Source organism: Delphinus delphis, chromosome 12 (genome assembly GCF_949987515.2).
Source record: "Delphinus delphis chromosome 12, mDelDel1.2, whole genome shotgun sequence".
NCBI lineage: Eukaryota > Metazoa > Chordata > Mammalia > Artiodactyla > Delphinidae > Delphinus > Delphinus delphis.
The window spans coordinates 79,129,342-79,153,457 of record NC_082694.2 but is presented as its reverse complement, the minus strand read 5'-3'; the positions used below and the strand labels follow the sequence as shown (position 1 = coordinate 79,153,457).

Below are 24,116 nucleotides of genomic sequence, written 5' to 3'. Positions count from 1 at the left end.
AGATTTTCAAATCAAACAGTTTTCAATAGAACACTGCTTTACAGTGATAACTGTTTCTATTGATAATAGTTTACATAGGAGGGTGCTAGAGTCTTGGATAACCAGGTAGGCATCTGGAAAAAATCTTTGATTGAAATATTATTTTAGTTTTGGCAAACAAAATAACTCTTGTAATACAATTTTCATGAATGGCTTATCTCATCAACTAGTTAATAACTCTGAATTCAAAGAAAAAGAAAAAAGTATGGTTTATTTCTACTAATGATACTAATAGTGCCAGGCATCATTAGGTAATTTTATATAAACTATTACTAGTTGACAATAACTATACAAAGTAAATATATTTACTTTGTAAATATTTCATTGAAAATTTTTTCAGTTTTATTGAGATATAATTGGCATATAACATTGTATTAGTTTAAGGTGTACAACGTCATGATTTATGTATATATACTGCAAAATAATTACCACAGTAAGTTCAGTTAACATCCATCATCTGATATAGTTACAAACTTTTTTTTCTTGAGATGAGAACTTTTAAGATCTCTCTTAGTAACTTCCAAATGTATAATATATTGTTAACTATAGTCATCATGCTGTACATGTAAATTCCATTTTATAGATGAGGAAAGAGACTTCATGGAAGTGCTAGTGTATGCCCACAACAACTATACTAGTGCAGTATGACCCCAAAGTCCATGTTCTTTCTACCATTTTTCTGTGATAGAATTTAAATAAGGGGTTAGAGCATCAAATATGATACTACCTTAAAAATAAAATATGAATGTGTGATTATTAAAGAACTGGGAGGTCTAAAAGAATTTGTCGAAGGGGACATTTGTACAACTTTCTATCCAGTACTAGAATCTTTTCATTTATAACCCCAAATGGACCATCTTAGGAAAACAACTTATTTGATGACGATGTCGATGAATTACTACCATCGATGACTGTTAAGAGGTCGCTCATACAGAAGCCTCACTTCCACAAGGCCCTAGAGATCCAGGCTAACGCACTGACTTATATACATTCTTTTATAACCAGATCCTTAGGCTTTCACCAATAAATCACCTACATCAAGTTCCAAATTCCATGAACTAACAAGACCACAGAAAATTTTTTTAAAACTTCTGAGAATAAAACTCTGCAATACCACTGAGTATTTCTCTCAGTGTGCATTCTATAATATACTTGCCAATACAATTTCAGGGCAATTTAAATTAAAAAAAAAAGTTCGTTATTTGTATTTAGGAATAAAATATATTACAAAATGCCATGGACAACTGGTTCAAGCATTTCCTAAATTTACAGACATTTGTTAGTTTTACCTATGAGTGCCACTCTTTATATGTATCAGAAATGTCAAAACTGGGGTGCAAAAGAAGCAGAATGCTATAAATATTTCCTGGATATCTACTACTTGAAAAGCAAACAGACAGTACTGTGTAGTGGAAAGAGTATTATTTTGGAATTTGATGGACCTATGCATCTTTTCCTAAGAACTCTCAATAAAAATCATGAATGTCATCATTCCCGTCTTACAGTTAAGTAGACAAAGGTCCTGAAAGTGTGTCTGTTGGAGTCTTTGCAACCAAGATAACTTATATAAAGTACCCAGAATTGTATGTGGCACAGAGGAAGGATTTAATAAACAGCAACCATCATCCGAATGATCATCATCATTTTATTATCAGCATCAACAGAGTACTAGCTTGTACTGGATGATCAGGGATGAACAATTATATGATCTGTGCCTTCAAAGAATTAATAATACAATGAAACAGAAAGATTTCACAAATGACTATTCTCTAAATATTAACATAATATAAATGTGAACAATTGTTTTGAAGAAAGAGTAAAATCAGGGAAGGCTTCACAGAGGACGTGGCCTCTGAACCGGATCACAAAGGGCAAATGGAAGGCACATAAGTGGAAAGGTGGGAAAATATAATCCAGATAAAGAGAAGAGCAAGGGAAAAAAAAAAAGTCCAAGATTTCAAAGGACATAGCATGTTCAGGGAGCAATAAAAGCACAGATGGCTGGGGGTCAATCAGAGGAGACAGCAAAGTGAGGACAGGTCTCCTGACCTGGATAACCAGGAGCTCGCACACAGGCTGAAAAGGTGGCGCACGTTCAAGCTCTGAAAACACAGGCTTTGCAGACATCAGCCCAGATTCAGTTCCCAGAATGACCACTTCCTGACAGCACTACACTGACCAAGAAGTCACGCAACGGTTCTGAGCCTCAGTGTCTTATTTGTAAATTGGAGATAGATAATAACCCCTTACTCGTGGAGTGGTTGAGAATGAAATACATAAAATGAAATAATAAAGCACATAATACATTATCTGGCACATAACGAAGAACTTCAATTAGTGGCAGCAATGATTACTGAGGACATTGGTCTTACCTGGTGTGGAATGGGAATGATGGAGGGTTTCTGAGCAGTGAAATATCATAGTCATGTTAGTGCTTAGAGAGGTGTGCAGGCCGGGGCATGCTCAGGCCCTTTTGGTGAGGCCTGCACTGGTCAAATTAAGTGTAATTCAAGAGAAAAGAAGATTAAAGTACATTTTGGGCTTTGAGTCCAAGCCAGTTTCACATAATAAGAAGCTGATATTTTTGACCCTGTCACCCAAGTGCCAAGAGGGGAGCAGGTAGGATGAGCTAGAATGGGAAGAAGCTGGAGTCATGAAGACTGGATGGAAGTTATGAAAATAATGCAAGACCTGCATACAGTGAACAAGAATGAAAATTGTTAATAATAATAACTATGAAAGCTTACTGTGTGCCATGAATTACATCACTTCATCGTCACTATCTTTTTCATGTATTCTGTTATCATCTCGTTTGTGGATAAGGAAGTAACCAAAGAGACGTTTACTAACTTGTCCACAGTCACACAGTAAGTCGTGGAGCCAATATTTGAAATTAGACGATGTTACTGCTTTGTCAATCACTATGCAATGCTACTGAACCAAATGGGGGCAAATTCCGGAACACTGTGGCAGTAGATTAAAATTATTCAGGTACTGATGTGATACAGAGAGATTATTATCATAGCGTTTTCCAAGTCATTAGATTCCTTTTACCTAACAACTTGCTGTGCAGTTGATAACATTGGACATTTTGGAAAAAACTGCTCTAAGTTTTGGTTGATAGTTCAAATACACAATAAAATTACGAAAACTCATTCCTAAAACAGAAACATTGTGCTCTAGAAGCACTATGTTATAGATGAGCTTGGCTATATGCTGTGAACATTTGTGCTCAATAAGACTGCACAGAAATGAAAGGCAGCTCTGTAGGAAAAGCTGTCCAGGAAATCGACTAGACAGTATCTCCTAAAGTTTTTAGCTGCAAAATAGTTTACATTTTAATTTCAATTTGAGTTTTTAAAATTCGTAGTCTTTCTTGTGATTCGGCAAATACACACACACACACACACACATATACAGAGGCAAAGAAAGAAAAACAGAATGTTAGAATTGTGATAGAATGTTAACAATTGGTGAATCAAGGGGAAGAGAATAGAGTCATTATTTTTCAATCTTTGCAACTTTTCTGTGGGTTTGAAATTTTTCAAGATAAGCAGGTAGGTAAAATATAACCAATTGCAACTTTCTTTTTTTAATAAATGTATTTATTTTTGGCTGCGTTGGGTCTTCATTGCTGCGTGTGGGCTTTCTCTACTTGTGGCGAGCTGGGGCTACTCTGAGCTGCGGTGCACAGGCTTCTCACTGCGGTGGCTTCTGTTGTTGCAGAGCACGGGCTCTAGGCTCACGGGCTTCAGTAGCTGTGGCACGCAGGCTCAGTAGTTGTGGTGCATGGGCTTAGTTGCTCCGCGGCATGTGGGATCTTCCCAGACCAGGGCTTGAGCCTGTGTCTCCTGAATTGGCAGGTGGATTCTTAACCACTGCGCCACCAGGGAAGCCCCCAATTACGACTTTTACAATGTAAAAAAAAAAAAAAAAACAGAATGGGAAGGAAAATGATTCCATTTTTATAGCATTTTATGGAGGCAAGGAGAGGGTTTAATGAGCTTAGGAATAAAAAGAGAACATGATTTCAAAACGTTTTTACCTTATTATAAAAGAGATATACAAATGATTTTAAAAAGATGTAAAATAGGTAATAGAGAAAAATATCTCAGTTTCATTGCAAATACACAGACATTTGCTTCTACCTCTTTCCCTAGAATGAGGATTTCTGTGGTGGGGGGAGGTTATTGTACTACACAGGGTAATTCAGTACACTATTTTTTAAAAAAAATTAACTACTAAAGGAAACACACACACATTCACACAATCAGTTTTGGCTCAAAAGATAAGGAGTCTTCTGAAATATACGAGTAGTTCTATTAACAGAAAAGAACAAGAGCAGCAACAATGACAACAAAACTAGGTTCACTGAATGATTAATTTGAGAATATGATGTTCTACTAGGTAAGTAAGGTAGTATAGGAGGATATTCACAAAACTACAAAGGAACAGAAAAGAAATGCCAACTAAACAAAGGCAATTATTGAATCAAAGAAAAAAGACAGATTCTGAGAATATTAATAAGCTGATCCTTTGTATAAGAGTTTGCAGATTCTGTATGGCATAAACGTATGAAGATAACCCAACCTTGAACTTAAATGATTATGGTCTATTAAAAGAGACAGTAATTATGAAAACCACTTTATATATCATGATGCACTACACAAAATAAAACTGTTCTTATTTCAGAATGGGAGAAGGAAAGACTGCATTCAGACAAGACAAACATAGACCTCTGTGATTTCTTCTAAATATAAATGTCATAGAACTGGAATGCCTGAAGGGAACAGAAGGTCACTCTGTCCAACCTTCTAGATTGAAGTTATAAACCAGCAGCCAGCGTTTTGTACTGGCTTACACAGTATATACCAATGTTTCAAAATTTAGAAATTTTACACAATGAAGATTTACCAGCTCTTCTTTTTTTCTCCCGCTTTATTGAGATATAATTGGCATACAGCACAGTCTAAGTTTAAGGTGTGCAGCATCATGATTTGACTTACATATATTGTGAAGATTACCATAGTAAGTTTAGTGAAAATCCATCATCTCATCTAGATACAAAAAGGAAAAAGAAAAATATGGTTTTTTTTCGTGTGATGAGATCTCTTAGGATCCACTCTCTTAACAACGTAGCTCCCCTTTAAATGTTGGAAGATAAGGACTCACTGGCAGCTGTTTCCCTTAGATAAGGTGTCCTGAGCTCTCAAGTACCCCTCTGCCTCCAAACTTCCTACCTTCCCTTAAGCCCTGTCCACCTTGCTCATTTCCATTACCTGCCTGGCCTCAGTAGGAAATGAGTTTGCAAACTGATCTGTACCATGCTAGGCTAGATGGAGGGAGAAGGACAGGCAGGTGGGCGGGCCCGGGGTGGAAAGCAAGTAAACGTGAGTGAGCGAACAGTGAGAGACGTAAGTGCCCATATTCTGGGTCGGTCCCTGAACTCAGTTAAGGAACCGATCCACACACTGCGCACACTTTCCTCACTACACATGGAACGGGGTGGAGCAGACATTTCCCAGGACAACGTCTTCTATTCATCAGCTCCCGTGAAACAACTGGGGCACCTGACAAAGAGTAAAAGGGAACTGAAAACAAATGAATGCATAACGTGTTAATGGCATTGCAGTAGTATAAAAAGTGTGATTTTTTTTCAAATAATTATCATAATCAAGTTATATTAAAAGACAAATTCCTACAAAGGCAATAATTTTGGTGTGTGCAGAATTCCAATCTCAAATCTTAACTTTTGGTAAATAAACACTAACAACGTCTTTGTGGCTGCTCTCAAATGTACGCCAATCAGAAAATCTTCTTGAGGTTCGTTCATCAATAGAAACATGGACACATCGCACTGTAATGCGGCAGAAACGGCAGCTGTGAAGTAATAAATATGGCCTTAGGTGGCCCCAAGGAACACTGCAGTGGTAGAGTGGATCCACCCTCCTGGTTGGCGACCATGGCTTTCAGCAGGGTTCATATCACAGAACAGAGGGCTCATGCACTGGGGGTACTTGGAGATCATCTGATGATTCACTTTGCCTCACAGAGCGGGAAGAGTAAGTAGAAACTGGATTCAATTTGCTCTAGTGGGCTTTCTTTATCTTTTCCTTTTTTGGGGGGTGGCGGGGTCTTTTGTGTGCTTTAAAAATAATGTGAAGTCCCTAGGTAACTCCAAAGAGCTCAATGAAGCCTGAATGATCTGACACTGTTCAATATACACGAAGCTTTAAGACAGCTGAAGCTGCTACTGTGATTAAGCAGCAATTTAAACAAACAAACAAAGACTCCTAAAATACTCAGTAGTTTTGAAGGAAGTCTTTCTCCCTCTTTGAATGGTGCACAGAGGAATTCCTCATTAATTATCTGTTCTCTGAGTGGATTTACTTCTGTACATCCTTTTGAGAATCACTAATATACTGGTTCACACTTGTGGGTCATTTCTGTTAGGAAATTTTTTAAAGGTATATGAAGGCAGGGAGTAGAAAAGGAAATAAGGCCAAGGCAGAAAGAAGGAGGTGGAAGCAGTGAGAAAATGGAGGAAAGTAATGCCTTAAGACCTTGCGAAGTTCAGTCTATGGACTAAGGGGCACTTGGGAGCTGGTTGGAAACGCAGAATCTCAGGCGCTACCTACACCTACCCAAGTAAAATTTGTATTTTAATAAGATCCCTGGGCAATTCCTAAGCAGAAGGACATTTGAGAAGCACTGCCTTAACAGTCCATTGCAGACTCTTTAATGTCAGAAAAAGATGAGATACGGTAAGAGTAATTCACAACATGTCTTTATCTGGGCGACCCCAGACAATCTACAAAACCTGTCTGACCTTCATTCCCTCATCTGTAAAATGGAGATCACAATAATAGTAATATGATAGGGTGGTTCTGAGAACTGCGTGAGTTGTTAAATGAGAATAAGTAATGGATGTTCATTAGATTTTTGGTTTTAAACCGCATCAAGGTATTTTCTTAGTTCCTGGTTTAGTGGGTATATTATTTTAGAACATTATAATTTTAGCTGTTGAATTTTTTGAAACATTTTTTTCCCTAGGCAAACTAATAAACTAATCCTTAACACAAACTAGAAATTTAAAATATACTCTCAAAATATGATGTTACAGATATACATAAATACAGGCACACCTCACCTTATCACACTTCACTTTATCGCACTTTAGACACTGTCTTTTTTTTAACAAATTGGTGGCCACCCTGCATTGAGCATGTCTACTGATGCCATTTTTCCAAAAGCATTTGCTCAATTCATGTCTCTGTATCACATTTTGGTAATTCTCACAATATTTGAAACTTTTTCATTATTATTATATTTGTTATGGTGATCTGTGATCAGTGATCTTTGATGTTCCTACTGTAATTGTTTTGGCATTTTTTAGCAATAAAGTATTTTTTAATTAAGGTATGCAGAATTTTTTTTAGACACAATGCTTTTTCTGTACAATTAATAGACGACAGTACAGTATAAACATAACTTTTATATACACTGAAAAACCAAGAAAATTTGTGTGACTTGCTTTATTGTGATATTCACTTTATTGTGTGGTCTGGAACCAAACTCTCAATATCCCTGAGGTACATCTGTAATGGGAGAAAACACACACGCTCATAAAATAAATTTAATAGGCACAAGCCTCTGAATAATGATCGTACTCTCATCTTTAACTGTAGATGTTATAAAAGGTTTTTGTCAGAAACAGACTCACAGACACAGAGGACAGACTAGTGGTTCCCACGTGGGAGTGGGGTGGGGGAGGGATGGATGGGGAGTTTGGGATTAGCAGACGCAAACAATTATATATAGAATGGATAAAAACAGGTCCTACTGTATAGCACAGGGAACTATATCTAATATCCTGTAATAAACCATAATGGAAAAGAATATGAAAAAGAATATATATATATATATATATATATATATATATATATATATATATATATCTGAATCACTTTGCTGTACACCAGAAACACAACATTGTAAATTAACTATACTTCAAAATGATAATTTTTTTTTTTTAAAGGTTTTTGACAAAATGGAGCCCGCATTTTGGCAGAGCTGGAACTCCTGGCTCAGGGTCTCTCCCCTCCACTGCCACGGAGCTGCCCTGGAGCCCCAGGGGAGGGCGGCCTCACTGAGGCTGCTGGCTCTGGAGGGGCCCCACTGGCCAAAGCCGCGACCGTCCTGGGGACCGCGGGCCAGTTCCCTGAAACCTGGACCTCGAAGGCCACCTTTATACACACAAAGAAAGGGTTTTTCCATTTGGAAGCCAACATGTCAGAGCGGACGCGCCACCCTGAGGGCACTCTCAGAAGGCCTACTGGCTCCCGGGCCCACCAGGAAAGAGCAGCTTCGGCCCAGGTTTGGCGGCGCCGGAGGAGGGCGGGGAGAGAACCATGTGAATGAGCTCCGGAGTCTGAGTGCAGCACAGTTTTCTGAAGAAGGAGGATGCTGATCTAGACGTGGAAAAAGACCAGTCGAGCAGCTGTATTAGAAGACATGTGGTATATATGAAGTTTGTGATCCATGGGGGAAATTTTGCCAGGTGGCTGACAGGGTCTTGGTGCTCCGGCCGGGTGTCAGGCCTCAGCCTCTGAGGTGGGAGAGCCAAATTCAGGACACTGGACCACCAGAGACCACCCGGCCCCACGTAATATCAATCGTCGAGAGCTCTCCCAGAGATCTCCGTCTCAACACTAAGACCCAGCTCCACTCAACGGCCAGCAAATTCCAGTGCTGGACGCCCTATGATGCCAAACAACTAGCAAGACAGGAACACAACCCCACCCATTAGCAGAGAGGCTGCCTAAAATCATAATAAGGTCACAGACACCCCAAAACCACCGGATGCGGTCCTGCCCACCAGAAAGACAAGATCCAGCCCCACCCACAGGCACCAGTCCCCTCAACCAGGAAGACTACAAAAGCCACTGAACCAACCTCACCCACTGGGGGCAGACACCAAAACCAATGGAAACTATGAACCTGCAGCCTGTGGAAAGGAGAGCCCAAACACAGAAAGTTAAACAAAATGAGAAGACAGAGAAATATGCAGCAGATGAAGGAGCAAGGTAAAAACCCACCAGACCAAACAAAGGAAGAGGAGATAGGCAGTCCACCTGAAAAAGAATTCAGAGTAATGACAGTAAAGAGGATCCAAAATCTTGGAAATAGAACGGAGAAAATACAAGAAACGTTTAACAAGGACCCAGAAGAACTAAAGAACAAACAAACAATGATGAACAACCCAGTAAATGAAATTAAAAATTCTCTAGAAGGAATCAATAGCAGAATAACTGAGGCAGAAGAACGGATAAGTGACCTGGAAGATAAAATAGTGGAAATAACTACCGCAGAGCAGAATAAAGAAAAGAGAATGAAAAGAATTAAGGACAGTCTCAGAGACCTCTGGGACAATATTAAACGTACCAACATTCGAATTATAGGGGTCCCAGAAGAAGAAGAAAAAAAGAAAGGTTCTGAGAAAATATTTGAAGAGATTATAATTGAAAACTTCCCTAACATGGGAAAGGAAATAGTCAGTCAAGTTCAGGAGGTGCAGAGAAGTCCCATACAGGATAAATGCAAGGAGAAACACGCCAAGACACATATTAATCAAACTATCAAAAATTAAATACAAAGAAAAGATATTAAAAGCAGCAAGGGAAAAGCAACAAATAATATACAAGGGAATCCCCATAAGGTTAACAGTTGATCTTTCAGGAGAAAATCTGCAAGCCAGAAGAGAGTGATAGGACATATTTAAAGTGATGAAAGGGAAGAAGTTACAACCAAGATTACTCTACCCAGCAAGGATCTCATTCAGATTCGACAGAGAAATCAAAAGCTTTACAGACAAGCAAAAGCTAAGAGACTTCAGCACCATCAAACCAGGTCTACAACAAATGCTAAAGGAACTTCTCTAGGCAGGAAACACAAGAGAAGGAAAAGACCTATGAAAACAAGAGGGAGGAGATATGGGGATATATGTATATGTATAGCTGATTCACTGTTATAAAGCAGAAACTAACACACCATTGTAAAGCAATTATACTCCAATAAAGATGTTAAAAAAACCCCAAAATAATTAAAAAAATAGTAATAGGAACATACATATTGATAATTACCCTAAATGTAAATGGATTAAATGCTCCAACCAAAAGACAGAGACTGGCTGAATGGACACAAAAACAATAGCCATATATATATGCTGTCTAGAAGAGACCCACTTCAGACCTAGGGACACATACAGACTGAAAGTGAGGGGATGGAAAAAGATATTCCATACAAATGGAAATCAAAAGAAAGCTGGAGTAGCAAGTCTCATATCAGACAAAATAGACTTTAAAATAAAGACTATTACAGGAGACAAAGAAGGACACTACATAATGATCAAGGGATCGATCCAAGAAGAAGATATAACAATTGTAAATATTTATGCACCCAACATAGGAGCACCTCAATACATAAGGCACATGCTAACAGCCATAAAAGGGGAAATCAATAGTAGCACAATAATAGTAGGGGACTTTAACACCCCAGTTTCACCAATGGACAGATCAACCAAAATGAAAATAAATAAGGAAACAAAAGCTTTAAATGTTTCATTAAATAAGATGGACTTAATTGATATTTACAGGACACTCCATCCCAAAACAAGAGAATACACTCTCTTCTAAAGTGCTCATGGAACATTCTCCAGGATAGATCATATCTTGGGTCACAAATCAAGCCTTGGTAAATTTAAGAAAATTGAAATAGTATCAAGTATCTTTTCTGACCACAACACTATGAGACTAGATATCAATTACAGGAAAAAAACTGTAAAAAATACGAACACGTGGAGGCTAAACAACACACTACTAAATAACCAAGAGATCACTGAAGAAATCAAAGAGGAAATCAAAACATACTTAGAAAAAAGACAATGGAGACACGACAACCCAAAACCTATGGGATGCAGCAAAAGTAGTTCTAAGAGGGAAGTTTATAGCAATACAATCCTACCTCAAGAGACAAGAAGCATCTCAAATAAACAACCTAACCTTACACCTAAAGCAATTAGAGAAAGAAGAACAAAAAACCCAAAGTTAGCAGAAAGAAAGAAATCATAAAGATCAGATCAAAAAAATGAAAAAGAAATGAAGGATACGATAGCAAAGATCAATAAAACTAAAATCCGGTTCTTTGAGAAGATACACAAAATTGATAACCCATTAGCCAGACTCATCAAGAAAAAAAGGGAGAAGAAAATCAATAGAATTAGAAACGAAAAAGGAGACAACTAACATTGCAGAAATACAAAGGATGATAAGAGATTACTACAAGCAACTATATGCCAATAAAATGGACAACCAGGAAGAAATGGACAAATTCTTAGAAAAGCACAACTTTCTGACAGTGAACCAGGAAGAAATAGAAAATATAAACAGATCAATCACAAGCACTGAAATTGAGACTGTGATTAAAAGTCTTCCAACAAACAAAAGCCCAGGACCAGATGGCTTCACAGGCGAATTGTATCAAACATTTAGAGAAGAGCTAACACCTATCCTTCTCAAACTCTTCCAAAATATAGCAGAGGGAGGAACACTCCAAAAATCATTCTACGAGGCCACCATCACCCTGATACCAAAACCAGACAAAGATGTCACAAAGAAAGAAAACTACAGGCCTATATCACTGATGAACATAGACGCAAATATCCTCAACAAAATATTAGCAAACAGAATCCAACATAGCACTTAAAAGGATCATACACCATCATCAAGTGGGGTTTATCACAGGAATGCAAGGATTCTTCAATATACACAAATCAATCAATGTGATACACCATATTAACCAATTGAAGGAGAAAAACCCTATGATCATCTCAGTAGATGCAGAAAAAACTTTCAACAAAATTCAACACCCATTTATGATAAAAACTTTTTAGAAAGTAGGCATAGAGTGAGCCTACGTCAACATAATAAACGTCATGTATGACAAACCCACAGCCAACATCGTTCTCAGTGGTGAAAAACTGAAACCATTTCCTCTCAGATCAGGAAAAAGACAAGGTTGCCCACTCTCACCACTATTATTCAACATAGTTTTGGAAGTTTAGCCACAGCAATCAGAGAAGAAAAAGAAATAAAAGGAACCCAAATCAATAAGTAAGAAGTAAAACTGTCACTGTTTGCAGATGACATGATACTATACATAGAGAATCCTAAAGATACTACCAGAAAACTACTAGAGCTAATCAATGAATTTGGTAGAGTAGCAGGATACAAAATTAATGCACAGAAATCTCTTGCATTCCTATACACTAATGATGAAAAATCTGAAAGGGAAATTAAGGAAACACTCTCATTTATCATTGCAACAAAAAGAATAAAATGTCTAGTAATAAACCTACCTAAGGAGACAAAAGACCTGTATGCAGAAAACTAAAAGACACTGATGAAAGAAATTAAAGATGATACAAATAGATGGAGAGATATACCATGTTCTTGGACTGGAAGAATCAACACTGTGAAAATGATTATACTACCCAAAGCAATCAACAGATTCAATGCAATCCCTATCAAAGTACCAATGGCTTTTTTCACAGAACTAGAACAAAACAACTTCACAATTTGTATGGAAACACAAAAGTCCCCAAATAGCCAAAGCAATCTTGAGAAAGAAAAACAGAGCTGGAGGAATCGGGCTCCCTGACTTCAGACTATACTACAAAGCTACAGTAATCAAGACAGTATGGCACTGACACAAAAACAGAAATATAGATCAGTGGAACAGGATAGAAAGTCCAGAGATAAACCCACACACCTATGGTCACCCTATCTTTGATAAAGGAGGCAAGAATATACAATGGAGAAAAGATAGCCTCTTCAATAAGTGCTGCTGGGAAAACAGGAGAGCTACATGTAAAAGAATAAAATTAGAACATTCCCTAACACCATACACAAAAATAAACTCAAAATGGATTAAAGACCTAAATGTAAGGCCAGACACTATAAAACTCTCAGAGGAAAACATAGGCAGAACACTCTATGACATAAACCACAGCAAGATTCTTTTTGACCCACCTCCTAGAGAAATGGAAATAAAAATAAAAACAAATGGGACCCAGTGAAACTTAAAAGCTTTTCACAGCAAAGGAAACCATAAACATAACGAAAAGACAACCCTCAGATTGGGAGAAAATATTTGCAAATGAAGCAGCTGACAAAGGATTGATCTCCAAAATATAAAAGCAGCTCATGTAGCTCAATATCAAAAAAACAAACAACCCAATCCAGAAATGGGCAGAAGACCTAAGTAGACATTTCTCTAAAGAAGACATACAGATGGCCAAGAGGCACATGAAAAGCTGCTCATCATCACTAAATATTAGAGAAATGCAAAGCAAAACTGCAGTGAGGTATCACCTCATACACGTTAGAACGGGCATCATCAAAAAATCTACAAACAACAAATGCTGGAGAGGGTATGGAGAAAAGGGAACCCTCCTGCACTGTTGGTGGGAATGTAAATTGATACAGCTACTATGGAGAACAGTATGGAGGTTCCTTGAAAAACTAAAAATAGAACTACCATTTGACCCAGCAATCCCACTACTGGGCATATACCCTGAGAAAACCATAATTCAAGAAGAGTCATGTACCACAATGTTCATTGCAGCAGTATTTACAATAACCAGGACATGGAAGCAATCTAAGTGTCCATCGACAGATGAATGGATAAAGAAGATGTGGCACATATATACAAATGGAATATTACTCAGCCATAAAAAGAAACGAAATTGAGTTATTTGTAGTGAGGTGGAGGGACCTAGAGTCTGTCATACAGAGTGAAGTAAGTCAGAAAAAGAAAAACAAATACTGTATGCTAATGCATATATATGGAATCTAAAAAAAAAAGGTTCTGATGGACCTAGGGGCAGGACAGGAATAAAGATGCAGATGTAGAGAATGGACTTGAGGACACGGGGAGGGGGAAGGGTAAGCTGGGACAAAGTGAGAGAGTGGCATGGACATATATACACTACCAAATGTAGAATAGCTAGCTAGCGGGAAGCAGCCGCATAGCACAGGGAGATCAGCTCGGTGCTTTGTGACCACCTAGAGTGGTGGGAGGGGGACGCAAGAGGGAGGGGATATGGGGATATATGTTTATGTATAGCTGATTCACTTTGTTATACAGCATAAAGTAAGACAACATTGTAAAGCAATTATACTCCATAAAGATATATTTAAAAAAAAAGGTTTTTGACACTATTTCAAATCCCTAGAAGACTTAACCCTGATATCTAGAAGCAAGAATGTGGCCAAACTTAAAAGGACGTCTGCCTGGACAGGTGGCTGCTGGCTCCACTGGTACCTGCCTGGGTGCTGTGGTTTTACGTCGTTTACCCTTAGCACAGGTAGAAGAAGAGGGAAAGGGGGCTTCACGGGAGAGGCGGGAGCTGCAGTTAAAAGGTAGATGATATCTGTACCAATATAAAAAGTCAAAGGAGGACATGCTGATGAAGGCATAAACTGTCTAAAAATTAACCACAAGACTGAACTCTTGGTGGTACCCATTAATACACACACCATAATTCTGACTTTTCAATCTCTCTGCCAGGAATGTTATGGGATGGTGTATGCCTCACCTAAGAGCACATGCATATGTGTGTGTGTGTGTGTGCGCGCGCGTGCGCGCGTGTGTGTTTGTGACAGCTGACAATGTATATGAAGAGAGACGATTTGCCGTTTAAACAGATGCCATAGTGGGCAATGCGTGTTCACATTACAGGGCTGGGACTGAGGGACGGTTAGGGGCATACACGCCTGGCGTGGCCTCCTAGAGGGTTAGTCAGTCATGTTAGACCAAGTAACGAGCAAGTGACCCAAGAGCATTACTCTATCTTTATTTATTTGATTTTTTTAATTGAAGTACAGTTGATTTACAATGTTGTGTTAGTTTCAGGTGTACAGAAAAATGATTCAGTTATACATACAGTCATATGTTGTTTTTCAGATTCTTTTTCATTATGATTTATCATAGGGTATTGAATATAGTTCCCTGTGCTATACACAGTAGGACCTTATTGTTTACCTATTTTACATATAATAGTTTGTATCTGCCAGTCCTGGAGCATCACTTTAAAAGAGTTTAAATCCCCATGTCACTCTGAAGACCCCGCTCCCCGGGAACTACCTAGAAAAGACAGAGCGACTCCCCCCTGTGACTCTGGTGGACACGCTCTCAGGGAGGAGAACTGAAGCCAAGGGTGTCAGGTTTAACTGTCCACATTCACAGAACACTTGCCAGGAATAAAAGTTATGACTTTGTCTGTCTTCCTCTTTTTGTTTCTTAAGCGAAAAAAAAAAAAGTTCACTTAAGTTTTTTGTTGTTGTTAAGGAGCCTTTGTTATTCTGTGTCTCTGGGATGAAAAGTAAGATCTTGTTCTGATTCTCCATTCCCCAATGTCTTCCTCTTTGGAAATTGAAGTTTAAAAAAAGTCTGTATTCAAGTGACCCAAGTTGGATTCTTCTGTATATCTGGCTGGAAATTCACTAAGAAAAACACTGCCTTCTAATTTTTTGAGATGTTCCCAGTGGGACGAGACTGAGAGACCCCACTGGAAGGGGCTTAAAGCAGTGCCTGTGGAGATCCCTCTCATCACGTGAGGCCTGGATCCGGGTCCGGGTACCTGACAGCCACTGTGCGACAGCTCACAGGGGAGCGGTGAGCTGAGAACTGACTGATGCTGTGACTGGAACAGCAGCCGCTCAATGGACCCTCTAGAGAGTGCCTGAGGGTTTCCCACGCAGCATCTCTGCCCACCCTGCTATCTGCTGCACCTGCCCTGTTGAAGCAGTGTCCCTGCCTGGACCACACCTCCTCCTTCTCGCAGACTCAGATGTCACAGACCAGCTCCAATGCCGCCCCGTGTGGATCGTGCCCTAACTTCCCTGGGCAAAATACGTCACTCCCTCCACCTTGCTTTCTGCACAGCGCTGACCACTCTATTGCGTGGTAACTGGGAGCCCCAGGCAAGCTGGTCTCCCCTGTAAGACTCTGAGCTCCTCCTACCCAGAACTAACTGTTCATGACTGAGCACGGAACATGACACACACTAAACGTGCAGAACAGTGACATTTCTTTTTAGAATAAGAAGCCCATGTTAGCCACAGCTGTGGCTTCCTTACCATTTAAAGACCCACAAGCGAGGGAGTTTAGAGAAAACGTGCAAAGTAAAAGGCACAGTAAGTTGAGGGCCCTGCTGGCCATGTTTGCCAGACCCAGCCATATGGCTTATCCTATGTTCTTTCACTCAAACCGCGGGCCCAAAGCGATGCGTGGAGACATTCTATAAAGGTATCTGAGCCCTAAATTATGACGCAGGGACAGACCGGACTCCTGGCTCTATTTCCTAGGCCTCTGACTCTGGGCAAGTCAACTCCTCTCCCCCAATAACTGGAAGGCAATATGCAAATAAAAGCAATATTACTGAATGAACTATGAGGGGGTTTCTCAAATACGCTTCATTATTATTGTATCAAAGAAAATTGGGGTGAGGCCTTACAGGGTTGCCATGGATATCAGACATAGGAAAGATCTTCGTCAACTCTGGGAAATACGTAACTGTCATTCTGCTGTTGTTGTTATTCCTACTACTGCTACCAGTGCACCTGAATGAAAGATTCTTTCTTAAGATGGTTTGGAGACACACACATTCCTAGACTTATAAAGCCTCTACACTCTCAGTCCTCAGACAGCACAGATTTAACATATATAAAGGTTTTCAAAAATAACATATACACTCTAGGAGTTTCCATACTTAATCAGTACAGTTAACCTCCTGGAGATGTAAACCCCTGCTCTCCTAAGAAGCAGAGCAGGTTCCTCTCCCTGGCCACCCTCAGAAGGAGGTGGGAAGAGACCACACTCTCTGAGGCCAGCAAGGCCCAGGAGAGAAGGAGAGGGTCCTGTTGGAGCTGATGGGCTAAGAGTACAGCTGGGAAAACGCATCTCCAGAAATTCCTCAGCTCTTCCTTCAGAACCACCTAGAAAAGATGCTTAGTCACGGAAGCTTCATAAACATGGATATTAAAAGTAATCCTAGGACTCCGAGGAACGCCATTCAGTGAGACCCACAAACTGCTCCAGGCTTACCCTTTGTCGACACTGGCATGGACGGCTGCAACAACCCCTTCCAGGACGCGGAGAGGGTCCGCCGGCCCCCCGAGGTCAGCACTGCCTCCGCTGCGAAGGGAGAGACAGAGAGAGGAACGGAATCAGAACAGGATGGCTCAAGCCTCAGAAACAAGTGGACATTTACACTCGGATGAATCCAGCTGGATCTCGGCACAGCATATACCGCCAGCTCATAGCCGTTCGTGGTATATGCAGCCCACAAGGGTACCAAGCCCTATACTGTGTGCTAAGGATGTGGAGATGAAACCTCTGCCCTTAAAGAGCTCACAGTCTAATACAGGCTTGTTTTCCTACCAAGAGAGTAGAGGAAAAGGGGAAAAAAAGAAGGAAAAAGACAGAGTAAGAAAATCTACTTGCCTTCTGTCATCCAAAAATTCAAAGATATACTCAATGGGCATCAAAAATAAGAGCTACTTTAAGCATTAAGTATATAATAATCTAAATTCTCTAGCTGGCCTTGTTTCAAAACACTAATGTTTACGTGGTACTTACTAGGCAGCAGGTACTGCTAAGTGCTTCACATACACCCTGACAGTTAATAATCTCAACAGCCCGTGAGACAGGCCCTATTATGCCCATTCTACAAATGCGTATGTCTGGAACTCTACTGAATTCTGAAAACGTAACAGAGGAAAGAGAAGTTTTAGATGAGTTTTTGAATAGTTTGTTAGATGATTTAAACCAACTGCTGCTGTATGTTCATCCCTTTGTCATTTTATGCCTACTAAATTTCACTAACTTTCTAAAACGTAAATGTTATGGACATAGTCAATAGCAATTTGTTTTCCTTTGAAAAAGAGGTAGGTGAACTGAAGTTCCCCTTCCCGCCACTACTGAAAGATTTAACTCATTTTTATTGAATGTCTCCTGTACACTAAGTCTAACATTTATTAGATCAGAACAAAATCTTCAGTAGTAGAACTGGGCACAGGGAAAAAGAAAGGAGTATAATTTATGTCAGAATTTTATAAACGTAAAAATATATCATATTTTAATTATATGAAAATGTACAATTTTTGAAAAATAAACTAAATTATATTCAAGGCAGTAATTTTTCAAATTTTTATTTTTGTGAGCTTCATCTAAGCCTTGATTTAAGAAATAATAAAAGATAACTGAATCAAAAAGGTATAAAACATGGTAAACAATTATCTGTCATCATTTGAAAGAGGAAAGTGGCTCTTATAATCACAACCACCACCAAAACATAAGCTCGTAATAGAATAAAGCTTTATTCATTTCATATTTGCGATTTCTAAAAAGTGTTACACTATTTCATTTCTCTCCCTGTATATAAAATTACCAGATACCTCAGAGCATTAAGGTGAAAACCGGATGAAGCTGGGTAATTAAACTGATGAAGCCTCATTTGATTTCAGTTCAGCTGCTGAAAACTGACATGCATTTAATCAAAAAGTTCCTCAAGAGCAACACAGAATTACAAAGAATGCTTAAAAGAAGAATAATTTAAACACAACTAAATCTCTTAGGCTAATTGCATTATTCACAGAAAGCACTTGATGCCTCACTATTTTCTAAGCTCAACTTTCCCTTTTTCCTAATCCCCTTGGATGTATTCCTACAAAGGTACCAGCCTATCGACAGAAAGCTAGAATTTCTCAATTGTCAGTTTTATGCCATTAATTGCAGGTAAATAATGTCCTAAGATACTTAACACATGTCCAACTTCTTCAGCATATGATTAACCTTGCCTTGTGTACTTCAAAACAAACTTCTGGGAACTGGTTTCCCACTGCTACAAAGAAGGGGAATTAGAAGAGACAAGCTCTGAAAAATCCATGCTGAAGTCACATGACAGTCTGACACTTAGCGACCTGCTTCACATGCCATTTTGGCCTTTCCCTTATTTCAAGAATTATCTGGGTGCGAGAGAGGGTCTACCCAGAAGTTAGCTAGCTTCTTGACATGTTACACACAGGACCAATGACAGAACACTGCCATGGTTCTCCATTCACAAGATATTTTAAGACATGAGACTGAGAAGTCTAATCATAATCTCTCACTTTTTATGAAGTACATCATACTTCATAAAATGCTCCTACATACATGGTAGTATTTTACCTTTCTAACAACCGTGAAACAAGCACATTACTGGCAAAGTATCAGCTCAGGTTCCCCTCAGTGACTGTTTTAGAGCTTTTACCTCAGCGCAGAGACGATTTGCGTTATTGCACCGTGTACTATATCCTTAGGCGAGACGTCAAGAGGGCCAACGGCCACCTCTAGCAGCTGTTGAATCATTCTTAGAGGCTGACCGTCTAAACACATGGCCACGGCTTGATCCTGAACTTTCCCTTTTTCTGATCGAGACAGATCATAGAGGTAACTATATTTCTGCAGCGTTTCCTGCAAACATAGGGAATTCAACATGTAAATATCAACTAGGAATTACATGTCTACATGGACAGAGTGAAATATACTTAGAAGCTCTCAAACCAAATACGCTATGACCACAAACACCACATGGAGGAATACGCAGGGGTTGTTAAGAGCTTGGTCTCCAGGGCCACCCAGGCTTGAGTGCAATCCTCGCTTTAATTAGTAAGCCATTGTGATCTCAACTTTCCAGTATCTATAAAACGAGGATGAGGACAATCACTTCTTATGAACAGAGGATGTCATAAACATTAAATAATATAAAAATCAGTCCTTGGGCTTCCCTGGTGGCACAGTGGCTGAGAGCCCACCTGCCGATGCAGGGGACGTGGGTTCATGACCCAGTCTGGGAGGATCCCACATGCCGCGGAGCGGCTGGGCCCGTGAGCCATGGCTGCTGAGCCTACGCGTCCGGAGCCTGTGTTCCGCAACGGGAGAGGCCACAGCAGTGAGAGGGCCATGTACCGCAAAAAAAAAAAAAAAAAAAAAATCAGTCCTTTAGCACAATGTTAGGCACAAAGTAATGCTCATTAAGGGCAAATTTCTCTATTATTATTATTGTGCTATAACCACATGATAGTTATAATCTATTAAGCATCAACTATGTAAACCCAGGTATTGTACATATGTCATCTAATTTAATGTTTATCATTATCCCACAAGGAGTTTTTTAATTAGCTCCACTTTACCAAAAGGGAAATAGAAGACCAAAGATGTTAAGTAACATGTCCAAAGTCACACAGCCAGCCATTAATGGATCTTAGGATTAGAATCCGAGATTCTACTTTCCCCACTGCACTCTCCCACTCCACACTGCCTGCCCCTCTTTGATAATACTGTACAAACTAACATGACAACAAATAACTTAATAGGACATCAGCTACCATTGTTCAGCGTACCAAATATGGCCACTTGATGTTAATAACACTTTCCAACTTTCACAAGTAATTCTCAGTATAACTGCTTTGTCTTTCAAAACAACCATGTGGAAATCTAAACATTAACTGGAAATTTGATGATATTGAAGAATTACTATTACCTTTTTTACTGGTAATGCTGTAGTGGTTAAGTTTAAACATATCTTTCAGAAATAGATATGGAAGGATTTGTGGATGAAATGAAAAGATGACTGGGTTTTCCTTTAAAATCGTCCACAGGTGCGTAGTAAGGGTAGGTGGGGTAGGGGTGAAATAAGATTGGTCACATTTTGATAATTGTGGAAGCTGGGAGTTGGGCACATGAGATTTCATGTCACTGTTCTCCCCATTGTTTTCTAAACTTTCTATTAAAAAAAAAAAGACTGTGAGTTAGGCAGGGCAGTTACTAGTATCCCTACTGAGACAAGGGGAAACTGAGGCCCCTATGGCCTGTAACTGAAATTGCACTAACCTTCTTGAGTATATAAGATGGTCTTTCACGCAGTATATATAAAGAGATTAAAATCAAGGCCTGAACTTAAAAGGGACAAATATATGAGGTTGAAGTTACTTCCAGCATTTGCTCTGAAAGGCGCCTTAACAAAATCATATAATGTTCAATTTAGGAATCAGAAGAGGCTCCTATTAGACCACCCACGGTCTAACATCTGCAAGTAGCTATTTGGTCCCTTTAAATCTAGCTGAAGCAAGTGGCTGATTTTGTTAATAACCCCCTTGGCCCCATATACACTACTCTCGCCACCGAAAGACAATACTTATTCCAAGGAGAGTAATGACGGTTCTCCAGATATGAATAGAGAATACTTGATTAGAAAAATGAATACATATTTTAAAAGTTTTATACTAGTGAGTATAAATCACTTTTACCTGAAGATCCAAATTTTACCCTAGTTCTTATAATTATTGATTATAGAACTGTATCAACAGGATAAAATCAAGATTGGTAAAGCCAATCTGCTCCCTGCAAAGGCTTCTATATTGCTCATACCATTATTTAGTATTATTCATTAGATAGCCTAACAGGCGCTGTAAAGTACAGAATGAAATAAAAGTGCTATCAGACTTTTGAACTCTTCCCATTATCTTTTGCACGAGGGGCTTACATTTCTGTGTCTCATACATATTTTGAAGTCTCCCATTTGTTCATTATCTGGACTCCTCTCCACTGACTGATCTTTCTGGTCAGGAATATTTTTTACAAACCAAGAATACAATTCAATAAACTTGTAAGGTTTAAGAAAAATAAAAGAGGAGGTTAGTGGCCACTTACAGGTTCATTCACCATAGCATTAAAGGGCAAATGGAATTTTTTTTTATATACCTAAACGCTGTTTTCACCTAGATGAAGATCATTTACTTATTGATTTGTCAACTTTTAAGTTATGGAAAAGAATATTAAAATTTCCATGACTGTGACAATACAGAAGAAAAGCTCCAAAGGCTACAGAGGGTTTCCTCATATAGTCCCAACACCCTGGTCCCCAACCTCATCATGGCAGGGGCTCCTGACTCTCATGGGGTGCTTTCTGAGACACCATCAGGGTCTCAACAAGAAACCAACTAGGAACAACTTTATTAGCCAAAACAGTCATATCAATAATGAAGTTATACTGGGAAATGCAACATAAAAACAGGATGAGTACATATAATTTTTTAAAAAAACTGTTGAAGCAGGCATGGATGGCTATTTCTGAATTTTTCTGAAGTTTAGGAGGAAAAAAATATATCACTATTCAATTGGACAGCAAAACATCTACCAGCTAGAAGGAGAGCTTGAGAACCACAGTCTTCATCATTTCTCAGCTTTAGCAACCACTTTCTCACCCCAGGCACCCATCCTGGCCCCCCTTCTCCCACCCCTCTCACCTCCTCACGTCCTTCCTCCCCAAGTTATCAATTGTGTTAAGTGGCCTAAAATCCTCTTTAAAGAAGCGAAAACTGAATTGACAATCAAGAGATAATGAAGAGGTTAAAGGATAAAGATTTAAGACCATTATCTGGAAGATTTGGAGGTGGGGGGAATAAATTAGGAGTTTAAGATTAACATATACACACTACTATGTATAAAACAGATCAATAACAAGGACCTACTATATAGCACAGGCAACTATAGTCAGTGTCCTATAATAAGCTATAATGGAAAAGAATCTGAAAAAAGGATACACACACACACACACACACACACGTGTGAGTGTGTGTGTGTGTATATATATATATATAAAAAACTGAATCACTTTGCTGTACACCTGAAACTAACCCAACACTGTAAATTAACTATACCTCAATAAAAAAATGGTTATTGAAAAAAAATCTGCAAGATTGAAAACCCTATCAAAACTACGAATATAGCTTTAAAGGATAAATGAAAGAATACACTGGTATTATCTGAGTGAGTGAGCACACAGAAGTAGTCTGCATTTCATCACCTGCTCACTATTCTTCAGAGAAACGATGAAGCTGTGGTTGAGGGTTTCCAGGTGAGCCAGTGACTTCTCCAGATGATTCAGGGCATCTGCGTAGGTCATCTTAGAATCACTAGCCTCTTGAATGTCTTCTGAATTTCTTTTCCTTGGCTTCTCAATAAAATGTTTGACTGTCTTAATAGCCTTTCCAGTCATTTCTTTACGTGCTTCCACAGATAGCTTTAACAAATAAACAAACAAGAAAGACAGGAATTGAACAAAAGTGAGACAAATCACCCTACATTATTACACATGGCATATGTAAAAGATATTAATGTGGTAGAGAGAACAAAAGTAAAATTTTAATATATCCAACTTTAGTGAATAGGACTTTTGCTAGACTGGTTTTTCTCCCATGAAGAAAACAAAAATAGGGAGGTACCACTTGCACTATTACATGAGCAAATACAGCTTTTTAAATGCTAATACCCCAAAGCAGGTGGTGTCTCGATGAAACTAAAAGTCAAACAGATTACTGGTTACAGTGAAAAATTGAGGAGTCAATTCTACAACCAGTTCTGATCATTTATTATAAGGAAATAATTCAAAAGAAGCAAACAGTACAGGAATGAAGATCTTAACTGGAATAAGAACATAAAAGTAAAACTGCAAAAGCAAAATCTAATTGTCTGATGATATGAGATATGGTAACCAGCTTATGATAAATTACTAGATAAAACATTATGCAGCCATTAAAATTAGAATTATAAAAACAGTATAGCCGTTTGGAAAATGGTTATCATAAAATGTTCAATTTTAGGAATCAGAAATCATAAAACTATTTATACCATGCTTACATTAAAATCTGAACTATACCTGTGCATGTGGCTGAACACACACACACACACACTCTCTCTCTCTCTCTCTCTCTCTCTCTCTCTCTCTATTGGTGACCATTATGTTAAAGTGTTGGGATCATGAGCAATTCTGTTCTTCTCGATTTTCCAAATTTTCTATGATAATGTTGCATTCACTCATTTACTCACCAACTGCTTACTGGATTCTGATGTGTGACGGCCGCTGCGAAAGGTAGGCAAGGGTCATAGTTTTCTAGTATCTGATATGTTAAGCT

The 24,116-nt window shown here is 38.9% G+C and overlaps 1 protein-coding gene across 2 annotated transcripts in view; it reads right to left on the bottom strand.

The window, feature by feature from the left end:
• Nucleotides 1-24,116, bottom strand: part of NBAS (NBAS subunit of NRZ tethering complex) — a 340,240-nt gene that overhangs the window by 48,646 nt on the left and 267,478 nt on the right. For both annotated transcript variants that reach the window (XM_060027072.1, XM_060027073.1), the window contains 3 exons: nt 23,009-23,224; nt 19,412-19,614; nt 17,206-17,295 (listed from right to left, as the gene is read on the bottom strand). In XM_060027072.1, coding sequence (XP_059883055.1) covers nt 17,206-17,295; nt 19,412-19,614; nt 23,009-23,224 — 509 coding nt within the window. The remainder of the gene's footprint in view (nt 1-17,205; nt 17,296-19,411; nt 19,615-23,008; nt 23,225-24,116) is intronic.